This window comes from Pomacea canaliculata, linkage group LG7, assembly GCF_003073045.1.
Source record: "Pomacea canaliculata isolate SZHN2017 linkage group LG7, ASM307304v1, whole genome shotgun sequence".
Lineage (NCBI taxonomy): Eukaryota > Metazoa > Mollusca > Gastropoda > Architaenioglossa > Ampullariidae > Pomacea > Pomacea canaliculata.
Window position 1 is genome coordinate 1,095,311 of NC_037596.1, and position 12,561 is coordinate 1,107,871.

General features: G+C 39.8%; 1 protein-coding gene across 1 annotated transcript in view; it reads right to left on the reverse strand.

Moving 5' to 3' along the window:
* Positions 1-12,561, reverse strand: part of LOC112569476 (deleted in malignant brain tumors 1 protein-like) — a 40,111-nt gene that overhangs the window by 11,953 nt on the left and 15,597 nt on the right. The window contains exons 8-9 of the mRNA XM_025247277.1: positions 4,727-4,874; positions 2,776-2,948 (exon numbers count right to left, since the gene is read on the reverse strand). Of these exons, the coding sequence (XP_025103062.1) occupies positions 2,776-2,948; positions 4,727-4,874 (321 nt within the window). The remainder of the gene's footprint in view (positions 1-2,775; positions 2,949-4,726; positions 4,875-12,561) is intronic.

The window sequence follows — 12,561 nt, forward strand, 5'->3', positions numbered from 1 at the left end:
ACATTCGACACTCCACTCTTCAAGTAATCTGTTGTCACCAGTCAGAAGATTCAGTGTCCACACACACCCACATTGTTGAACAGAAATCCACCGAACTTGAGTCCACGATCGTTAAATCCACTCCGGGGAATTGTCGTCACGGTTGTCGCAGATGTTCCTTCGAACTTTTGACTGGCGAATGATATCCGAGGCACCTTCGGTAGAAGATATGACGGTTGGGCATGCAATGGATGGTCTGTCCTCGTACACAGGTTTCCACTGTATATTCACGCAAGTATTCACTCCGATGTCTCGTAGCTGAATATCCCGACCGTCACATGCAAGAGACCAATGTCCCGAGGTCTTCACCTCAAGCTGATTTTTCCTTCTGCTCTCAAGGACCGACGCTCATTCACCAGACTCAGTTTTTACTGGTTTCATCAAACAGCAGCTGGTACTGTAGCCCTATACACTCTGTTACAGAGAGGGTTAACGCATCTCTGAATTCAATTGCCGAAGTCGACACACTTCTCAGGCAGAGTTGCAGTGAAGAACTTTGACAGCCTTGAGCCGACCTCCGACAACTTTACTCCACGAGAGCCACATGCGAAAGACCAAGACGCTGATGCCACTCACCAGAAGCTTCTCGCCAAAAACGCTGAGCAATTAATTTTCCCAAAGGGCCGCATGAGAAATTGGGATGGTTTTAGAGGGCCGGACTAATATAGTTACCTCAGTTTTACCCAGTACTGTACATATAGTATATATACTATCCTTCGCCAGCGGGCGGGCCGGTCAGAGACAGGAGGCGGGCCGGCCTTTTCCCAGGTCTGATCTAGATCGTTCTGCCAACATGTTTCCATTCGTCACACGTCAGAACCCCCATTAGATGACGAAGAAAAAATAAATCCGCGCGAAAATTGCCGCGTCTTTGAATCACAGACAATACCCAACTAGAACCAAAAAAAAAAAAAAATCGCCTGAATCGCGAATCGTTACAGCACTGGATTTGGTTCAACATCTCCACACCTGTCTAGCAGTGACATAAAATAGAGAAGAATGACACAGCGGATAACACGATTTCTTGGCTTGAGTCCCTTGATTCGTTGCCTCGCAATGTCGGCCTTTTTCCGTAGAATGACCATCAAGACCGGACTAAAAGGTCCGGTCTTTATTCGCAGCTGGATCGCGTCCGCCGGCATATTCCACAGAGTGAGAAAGAGAAAGGATGATAATGATAATTACTAATCTTTATTAGACGTAGCTTGAGCCTCTACTGATACAGGTGTGAAAATATATTAGCACTAAAAGAGGAGGACCATTCAAACCTCGTAGTATTCTGCACAATAACATGTACCGAATATGTCTGCAACCTGTCGGACTTTCGAAAGCCTCGAGGAATCCTTGGAGAAACTAAAGGTGAGAATGTGTGGCAGCACCCAATCACAAATCACTGTCACAGGTAAACTTTATGTTTCAGCTGTTGCTGCAGAACCAGCCGCCCTTTTGAACATCGCTCTCACTGAACAAGAGATGTAGTTTCGATCCCTTTCGAACGATTTCCGCAGAAAATTTTATCTCAAAATATCACTTGTAGTAGAATGAACAGGTTGGAGTAGTCGAACCAATTATATCACTTGATTGCCAGAAGTAATTTCCGAGAAACTGTTGTCGGAGTACTTACTAGCTGATGAAAAACACGTCTAGCCTCGGTGAATACTCGCTCACGCCCCCTCCGACAGATGGCGAGAAAGCGAGAACAAAGGAATCATCTACGGAGACAGAGCAAGACCATACAAAGGCAGGAAAAGCCAAAGGTCAGGAGAGTCGGCCATGCACTTTCCTAGCTGAGAAGCAGCATTAGCTCCAGTATCACCTGGTGAAGGCGATGACAAGCCAGTGAGAGAGGTGAGCGCACCACGCCGCCAACATTGTGATCAAAACTGGAGACCAGTGCGCTTGGCAAACTAAAGGCGCAGATGGCAGCATTCACTGAGTGGCTTATGTTGTGGATACGATTCCTACAGCTGTATGGCCCACGAATACATTATATTAAAGAACCTGGTGATTCAACCCTGAAAATCAGTGCGAAGGCGTAGACCGAGACAAACCCTTATAAACCATCCCCGTAAATTGCAGTCCAGCCTCAGGCGGGGGGATGGGAGAGGAAAGTCTGTAGATTGAAGACAACCTGTGTATACGGTGAAGTATGTTTCAATCTTCTATCAGTATGTCGTGCATGTAAGCGTAAGTGTATTAATTGATGTTATGTGTAACGTTTAAATTAAGCATTAATTATAATGTTTCTCTAACAATTTGCTAAGTAATTAAAACAAAATGAAAATTTGTGCGGGATAAGGTGACTGTGTAAAGTTTATTATTTGTTGGTGCTTCTAACAAAGAAAAAAACTATATTTCTGTCGTGAACAGCAATAGAGACTATATATTATTGTATTGTATACTGTTAACGATATTCTCCTTTACAAAATTTTGTAAAAGTATGATATAATAACCTTTTGTGTCATATTTAAATTCTCTTCTTTAGATGAAACTAAAACAGAAACGTGAATCTGCTTTGCTTACCTTTTATTGACTGTTTTTTTTCTTTGAATAATAATAATAGTAAAACAACGCGTATTACACACCTTAGAACTCACTTGATTTCTAAACTTATTCGTACAAACAATAATTTGAAAGTAATAAAACAATTATTAACAACACAGTGATTTAATTTTTACCAACAACAACAAAATACTGGAGTAACTATAAACGTTTAATTATTACTGGTCTACATACTGATGTTGCACATGACGCCGACATCATCCCAGTGTTCACAGCTCTGTGTGTAGAGCCCCCAGTGTAGACACTGCGCCAGGCTGGTTTCGTTCCCCACACACCGCAGGTCACTGAACAGAATAGGACCAGAGCCTGCTCCGTACTTGGCTGACCCCACGACTACTGCTGTTGTGCTGTCCGACATCAGAAACAAGGACAAGACAATAAACATTGAAATTACACAGACTTTTAAACCTTAATAAAATTAACGTGTGTAAATAACATGCTCACACACACACATACACGCATGCCCGCACATGCAAACATACAATTCACGAAGGAGCTGATCTTAATGGGAGCCCGGATTTTTTATTTAGAGAAAAAAAATGTTCAAAACATACTAGTCAGCTAAAACAGTAGTGCATAGAATAAAAAATATAGGACTACAGTGCTATAATGCTTGTTTTCAGAACACAAAATACTGATCAAAAGTGACAGACATGCGATTCAACTATGCCAACAAATAATACTCATCTGTGTCTTCTATAAAACTTTGGATAGCTTGTGGAACACCAAAGTTTTCAGGTTCCAAGTGAAGTAAAGTTCCAAAGTTTAAACTTAAAGAAACCGACAAAATGTCACCAGCAGGAGTGGCGCCTGCAACTTAATTTGACTAAATAAGGACAACCATGTGTCCAAAAGAATTTACAGTTTATAAGCTTAATTCGGTTGGGTGGGTCGTGCTGCATGGTTGTTGTTATTTGGTGAAGCAATTTGCATTGGTATTTGCAAAAAAATTGATACAGAAAAAATCACAATTTTGTTGAGAGTGTATTATGAAGTCTTGTGTAAATGGTTTGGTGCAACCTTAATTCTTAAGCAATAATTAACATTTTCTGACTGAAGGTTACATACGTTCTTTAAGCACCAGAAAAGCCTGTAATCAAAAGTAACACTAATTACATGTTTTATCCAGGAGAGTGTTTTGCAATCTTCCTGTAACCCCTTTTTGCTTAGATTGCATGAGTTAATACTGATTCCATGCGTCCCGTTCACCAAACTCATTGCAATTGCAAGGCCTGCCACACTTATTAACCCTTTTTTTCTGGCTCTGACACCACTCTTGTCCATTTACAGACTACATTTGGAGTACATCACATGTAAAGACCCTGTTAAGAAACCTACTACACAACGGAGGAATCTCTCCTTTGTAATTCGAAGCCAATGGCTATACTAATCTAACAGCGGTGTAGGAACCTAAGAAACAGCAACCCATAATTAATAATTTTTAATTAAAAAAATGTGTTGATCATAATAACTGTGTCCACTTTTTTCCATGCACAGAGTTAATTACGCAGCCATTTAGTTGTGTTATGCTGTGTAACAAATAAAAAAAGGTATGAAATTTAAAAACGGAATCAAGATATAAATATAATATTAATCGTTTAACCTCGGAATTTTTTCCCCTAAATTAAAAACAAACTTGATTAAGTGCGTCTAATTGGTATTAATCTGCGGTGGAATCCCAAATGAAAGATTATACTTATAGAAGCAATCGCACTAAAGTTAAAACTACAACCTTAACTAATGCAGGTCGCTGTAGCTTTAGAAAGTTTTCTTAGCAGCTGTCATGAAAGAGATAAACAATAGTGTCGTGCCATAACATGTTGTTAAATAGATGATATCGAGCTAGTCCTGGAGACTTCTTTAAGTGCACTTCTCTTCTAAGCCTGGTCTAGAGTCTAGTCACGTTCTACTGTCACCGTTACTTTTCAAAGAAATAAAAAAAAAAAACAACTTACTGCTTCTTGAGCAAGGATATTTTTCTCAAAGGCATGAATTCTCTTTAAAAACATTGTACTCCCATTTAGTAGCAAATTCATCAAAAGGATACTTCACTTATTAAACAAACATGTTCTTTGGAGAGAAATGAGACAATAGTTTTAAAATCGTAATCAGTAAGACTACCTACATGTTAAATCCCAGCATCCTGCAGGCTACCAAGGCCTCTCTCTGTCCAAATCGCTTGCCACACACTGTGTTCCAAGTTCCACCGTGCAATATCTCTAGACGTCCTGCGTCTGCTGTGCCACCAACTACACGAGCTGACATCTGCTGAGCTGAAATTGAATGAATTAATAACACAGTGAATTATTACATTCAGCTATGGTATTTATTATTATAAAGAGGAGATTTGAATTGAAATAAGAGTTTCTGATTTCACGCAGTGGCGAACATTTAATTCACTGCGTTTATGCGAGCATGGGTAATAGTAAACTATGTTATCAAGTGGCTGACTGTTTAGTACTAGTATAATTCCTACCTTACTAGCTTATTGTTTATTACTAGTATAGTTATATATATATATAAATGAGAGTGGTGTCCCTTCGCCTAACGGACTGGAGGGGACCAGCTCTCTGTCGTTTTGTCTCCTCTGTGGATCTGCATCGATGTTTTGGTTTCTCTACTCATCTGTGATGTTTATTGCGCAGTTCGTTTCTGCTGTGGATTTATCTTAAGAGCTTGTGCTGCGTCCTTTCTTACAATAGACATCTTCTTCCACTTATGACTTCTGTCGCTTGTTCCGCCATGTTGCTTTGGAGTTTTTGACTGTACTGGATTGTGTGCCTTCTTTACTGACACTTTTTGTTGTTCCAGCATTGTGGACCATGCCGTTATCAATTTACAATCTCTGAACTACATACGTTGCTTCATGTTCTGTACATTAGATAAGATTCTGGATCTGTGTGCTTCAGCGATGTCGTCTGGTGATGTGTGTGGGAACAACTGTCTTCGCTAACATCAAAACCACTGACCCGGACGAGGGCATAGGCCACACAGTTTCATACAACATGACTTGTTTTAAATTATTTATTTTGTTTTACTGCGCAAAAAGCATTGGTATGAATGGACACCTGTATAAATGAGCATCATCATCATCATAGTTCCTACCCTCCACCTGACTGTTAAGTGACAGTTTTAATCTCCTGCCGCTGTAACGTAATCATTTCCTATCTTCTAAAACTGGAGAAAAAAAAATGACAGAAATTCTCTTTATTTGGTTTTTAATGTCTTAATTAATAAAACACTCATTAGAAACACTTTCTAAAACTATAAAGTAAGAATTAAGTTCTTGAAAATACTACAGATTCATTTTTTATTTGAAAGATAAGATGAACGCAACACAAAAAAATGTAGGTTATTCGAATAAATTTATCTTTTTCGTCGTGAATTTCTTGCAAGAATCATTTGCCTTAAAAAATATATAAAAGCATATCAAAAATAAGGCTTAGCTATGTTAATAGACTCTTACAGCTATTTTTGTTTTATGCTAAAAGGACTAAATTCATTTAAAACAACATAATTAAAACTAGAACTGCTTCACTACTTGGAGTGATATTTTCATATCGCTAGAAAATGTGTCCTAGTCCATTTTATTAGCATTAATACAATCAATTGTGATCCTCCACGACGAATTCCTTCGCGATGAAAAATTTTGTATTCGAGGCGCCGAAGGGTGACAGGGGTCAGGGTGTGCAGTTTGTCTTTTCTTTTAAAATGGATTCCTTGGTTATTAAACTATCAGGAAAATACACACAGCTATGTTATGTTATAAATAAAAGTTAAAATTTGCTATAAATACGCTTTAATTGACGTACCCTACTGCGATCCGCACTTTTCAGACGAAATTCAAACGCTGTGTCGATACTGTTTCCCTGTCATAACCCATCGTGTTATACCTTGCCAGAAAGCGCAGAGTCTGTATGTTTAACTTCTTCAAAGAACGATTCAAATATTAACCGATTAAAAGATTTGTCTGCAAAAGTTTAGGAGTAAACAAACCTCGTCGGCGGTCTTTACAATTATTTTTTCACCGCCATCACGAAAAATTAAAAACTTTTATTCGGATCAACATCACCAAACCTATACAAAACATAAAAGTTTTCGATGCTAACGTCTTGTATCTCTGGCAATTATGTCAAAATATACTGATGGAACAACTGTTCATCCGTGAGAAAGAAAATAATTTCAAGGGGGAAAAAAAGAGACGTATACGGTCAAAAGAGTCAGGAGTTGTTATAGGGGTCATAGTTTCTAGAAACATTCAGAATAGGCATAAATTTAATTCAAAAGAAAAACAATTACAAAAAATGGCAAATTCGCGTCGATGGGTGGCAGACTATCAGTTTCACGGCTGTTTTTTTTTTTTTCACGGACAAGAAAACTGCTCCCTCACGCGAGGTGGAGTCGTCAACCCGTTCAACAAAAACCACTCGTCGAGTTGCGGGTAAAATCTCTTGAGATAACAGCGTGGTTACAAAACGTCGTCGATGTTCAAATAAAAAAAATGTGGGAGTGCGAGTGGAAAAGACAAAAGAAGACCAACTCCCAAATCTCCGCAGTTATACGACTTAAAAAGCTCCCCTCTTTTCGTGTGAGAACCATATCCCAGTCAAAACGACATTTCAGTCGCCGTAAAAGACACAAGGTTGTTAGGCCTGGTCCAGTGTGATCTTCACATGCCCGAGCAAGATGTCGCCCATTTTCAAAAACATTTACGTGTCTCGCACCAGCACCAAACTTTTCATGCGAGTGTTCGCGGAATATTTTAAACTGTTGGCTGGTTCCACAAAAAAGCTTATCAGTAGCTAAGTCGGCAAAGAAGCTTTACTAACAACACCTTTATTAAAATAGCATCTTGAAAATGAGCTCAAAGTTACTGCCGTTTACCTGTTGATAGAATATCAACCCAAACCTTGCTTTAAGGCTTTTGGCGACATGGTCACCAGCGCGCGACGTCAGACAGCGATCCGTCCACAAAAATTTTGAGCGAAACGTTCAAACTGTTAAGGTGGAGCAACACGGGGTTTGGCAAACACTGTTCTCTTGAAACATTTTATTAAAAAAAGGCCCGTTATTGTTATTTTGACACAGATCAGCAGCTATTTACCTTTTTGTTCATATAAGGTTCAGTTTCGAGCTCCTGAACCCATTTTCTTTGCGCTCGGGAAACAGATGGGCTGAAATGTTTCACATTTAGGAAACAGTGCTTACGGTAAGACGCTGACCAACAACCCCAGGCACTACGACGTTTACTTCGTCGGTGACTCTGATTGCGAAAAACCTAAGAACGACAGTGGCTTTCAAAAACTGATGTAACTGACGGAAGACTTGCACTATCAACTGGGGCCTCCCCTGGTAAACTGGCTATTTCGTCTACCAGTAAGCCAAACTGAGAATGCTTCAGTTTTACTACGACTGCGTGGACAAGTACGTAGACCGCAACAACTTTCAGCTGTGCGAGATGGACACGGATTCACTGTACATGGCTTTGACTGCACCTGGCTTCGAAGATGCCGTCCGTCCCGAGTTGCAACAGCAGTTTTTTTTTAAAGAATACACGCGGTGGTTTCGTGGGACAAGCATACGACAAACATCAGCAGGACTTTGTGCTCAGAAAAACCCTGGAGCCCCTCTGCCTGTCCTTCATGTTTCCCACGTGGTCGCGATGATAAACACACGCCGGGCTTGTTTAAAACAGAGTACACAGGCGATGGCATCGTAGCTCTCTACAGCAAAACTTACATTTGGTTCGGATACACCCAAAAGCTCAGCACCAAGACTCGAAACAAAAACTAAAATCAACTTGACCACAACAATTTCAAACACGTTTTACAGACAAAACAAGAAAGAGGTCGATACAACACCGGACATTAAGCGAAGGGTCCTCGACGATGGGGTGACTACCGTACCGTTAGACATTGGAGACTGCTGCTCCCGTTTAAGACTGTGATATCTTCAAAACTGTGATAAAAAAGTTTTTCTTTTTCTTTACGCATCAAAAACATTTTTGCCAGTTAAAAAAAGCCCTGCCTCCGCGTGGCGACTGGTGGACAAAGTTAATCAAAGTTTATACTTTTGTAAGCTTTGATGAAATGAGCTCTTTTAATGCAGACATTCCCCCCACGTACACACACACACAAAGGGTGGGGGTCTCAACAACAATCACACGTGGGATTACAAGGGGCAAGTCACTCTTGGTAAGGGAAGGTCACTAGGGTAAACACGTTTTTCGCTGTGGGTAGGCCCCGCAATGACACACGTAAAAAAGTCTTTTCACCTGGGATCCATATGTGCGATAACAAAAACAAAACAAAACAAAACAAAGAAAAAACAAACAATATGCGACTTTTTATCTACCCCCCGCTGACCAAGGGGTGAGTCACTCTCGGCAAGGGGAGGGGGTATGACAAGATGGCCCCCACGGATAACCGCGGTCGCGCCCACACCGCTAAAATGGCCACCACGGTTATGACATCATCAAATTGGCAGCCCCCACAGTGACTTCCGCCAAGATCCCCCCGACTTCCCCCAAGATGGCGTTTGTGACGTCACGGCTCCTCTTCCAGCTCCCCAAATAGGGGGTGAAAATCACATCTCTATAGGGTTAAAACGAAAAAATTTAAATTCGGAAAGCTAGAGACAAATAACCTTGCTTCTACAGCTAAGTCTGGATTAAAACAGCCTAAAAATAAACGACAAGAAAGTTTCGTGGATGAAAGTTTGTGCAAATGAAAATTAATTGAAGGTAAAAAGTTTAGACAGCAAAGTGGGTGTACGGACTTCACAATAATAGTTACAGACACGTGTTCTCGAATACCTGGATTTTCCTCTTCTTTATGGCAGACACCACGTGTCACATCCGTAGAGCAGGATCGGTACTACTGAGAATTGTACAGCTTGTATATGATAGTAAAACTTATGGCTATGTCAGATGCTATCTAGTCTAGCTATCACCGCTGTTGATGAAGGAGACACAGGGTGTAGCTGCCTGTCACGGACGCCGCGTCTCACAGAGCAACACACACACGTGACTGTACGAGTTCTTCTAACAGACACAAACGATTGCCTGACAATCCTCTTGTCTAACACATGTTATACAGTTGCTCAGGATTTTACGGAATAGAACAGAGATACGTATATTCATACAAAAATGTCTTAACACATTTCGTTAAGGAAGATGGTAAAAACCATCTAAGATAAGAAAACTTATGATAATGCAATAATGTCTACTCTCTATTATATATGTATATCGCTCCCTCAGTTTGTAGCTTAGAGCAGTTTTCAATGTTCTAGTCTTCAAAGTAACCGTTCCTAATCACGTATTCTGACTCAGAAAATCAACCTCGCTAAAAGTTTTCTCAGTACTTCTTCAAAACTTCAGTTGCCTGTGACCTTACCCACGGTTTGGCGTTTGACTAGCGTAGGGTTGTCCCCTCTCACATCTCCAGTCAGAATATAAATGACACAAATCACAATTGTAACCCATTCGAAGTGATGTTTCCTTCACAGACAGGATAAGAAACTGTTTGGTCGCTCCGTGTAACTCAGCAACGGTTGACACTAGCATACACATGTCCGTGTCACAGCCGGTACCCCAAAGTGAAGTCACGAGAGCAACGGTTCACCGAGCCCACACACTGCTGAGTGTTGGACGGAGGGCACTCTAGGAATGGTCTAGGGAGGTGATTCTTCCTCCTTCAAAAGGACTCCAACACCCGTACACCAAAAAAATCTGTAACTCGAAGTTACACCATACTTCTATTGTCAACCATATTTTCTAATCCATAAACTTTCTCTCGTATGTTCCTGCTTACAGTTTTAAATTCTACGTGAGTTGCATTACCCTTCCATAAATAAAAACACTAACAAAATGTCATACTTCATGAAGGCGAGGTCAATACACCCAGGGTTAGTATCATGCCACATCCAGCTTCGATCGCTACTACCGTGCTCTACACTCTTAAATGATCTCACTGGAGAGATTTACAAATCGTCGCCTTTGTTCGTCTTCTTCCTTCGCCATCTCGCCTGAGTCCTGTACAACCTCCTTCCCGCCAAAAATAATACGGCTGAACAGTGTTCACTAAATATTTCGTGTCACGGTTACCCTTTTCCAGCTGATATTCTATTTACTCTCCATTACATGTTATCTACTTGCAGTTCATTAACAGTGAAGGGTAAAATAACCTAACCACGTAGAGCACGGACTGGTCCTTCACACGTCCTACGAAATGGTGGCTCCCAAATATTTAAAAGCTTCTTACCATTCGAGCTGTACTCCGTGTATATAGATGCTGCTTCCATTGACCATAACTTTGCTCTTTTGAGTGCTGGTCCCTATTACATATCAGTTCGACCTGTCTCAGTCATCTTGTTAAGATCTTGTAGTTCCTTTTCAGTATTTGATAACAATGTATGTTCATTTGAATAAAGCCATTGTCCTTATCTATGGGTTAGTCCTCGTCTTGCTCTTGTTGATGCTGGCTTTGAAGCGGAATACGATCTAATTCATTATTAACCATCCGTGTCGTGAGTGGCCGTCCTTACTAGGGGTGTAAGATGTTAGCTAAGGTGAATATCTATTTTTTTAACGAAAGGTAAGACTTTGATGTCCTTATCATTTTTTTTCGAAGGGCCATACTGCTCAGTGTTCTTGTTCCTTGCTTGCGGGTTAACCTTGCCGTTCTATAATAACCATGATGTACTTTGTCGGAACTGTATTTACAACTTTATCTACCTGTTTGTAAAAATTAACGATTTTGCTGCCCCACACGACAGTTTAACACGCTCATCAACGTTAGGCTTTCAAACCATCAGTCTGTATCACAACAACAGTCACTGAAGCGTGTAGAGAGTTTTATATTCGTGACAAATGATAACGTAAAATAATGACTACTTTCATCAGGTTTGGCACCAACAGCAGGTACATGAGGTAAGTAGTGACATACAGCAACGAGCATGAAAACCACAGCGATGAAAACAACTTTAGTTGCCATACAGTGGAATAAATAAATTGCTAAAGTATCTGTAGTGATCTAACAGATACTGGTTTATCGATGTGAAAACTAGTTCACCAACTATCTGTGCTTCCTAAGGATACCCGTGTTACTGGAAGTAATTATTCAAGGTCTCAGCGCCCAGTATAAGGTGAATATGTGCCAAGACAGGTACATGACAAACACATTTCTCTTAGAAATCTCAGCAATCGTTACTTACCACCTCTTTACATTAAGATGCGTCTGATAAAGAATTTTGTGAAGACTTTCAAAATCGTTTGCAACATCTATTTCAGAATGTTTTAAATTAGGCAATGCATTAAAAAGGAAAAGAGTTTTTATAGGTCAACAATCAAAAGTTTCCTAAAGATACATTTAATTAAATAAAAGTAACTTGAAGCTGGGAGCTTGGATTTTTTTCAGAACGTTTCTCAATAAAGTTCTTGAATAAAAAAATCTGATAATTATAAGGATTTAATGGCAAAGATGCTAATTTCGAAAAGGTAGGTGCTCTAAATTTACTTAAAATTTACTTTCTTCAATCACATCTAGATTGGTTGTCCCCTAAAAAAAGATGTCAGTAATGAACAAGTTAAAAGCTGTCAAGACATTAGTCATTAAATATAATAACAAAGGGAAGAGCAGGTGAAATACCATGGTCGACTTTTGTTGTTTCTTACAAAGGGGAATTAATAGTTCTTACACGAGAAAGTCAAGATGCCAGGGTCATTATCACCAACAACAGTCGCATAGTAATGTAATGGTATGTCCAAACCGTTAATAGCCTAAAGAAAAGGAAATAATTCTTCACGTAAAATTGAAACCAGCAAGCTATTATTTGTTATCATTACAGAAATCAGAATGTTATGATTCTGTAAAAACATAAAAATAACTTTCTAATATAATTTTTGTATGTTGTTTCACAGGATAATAATAATTCTAATAATGTTAATACTACTAACAATAA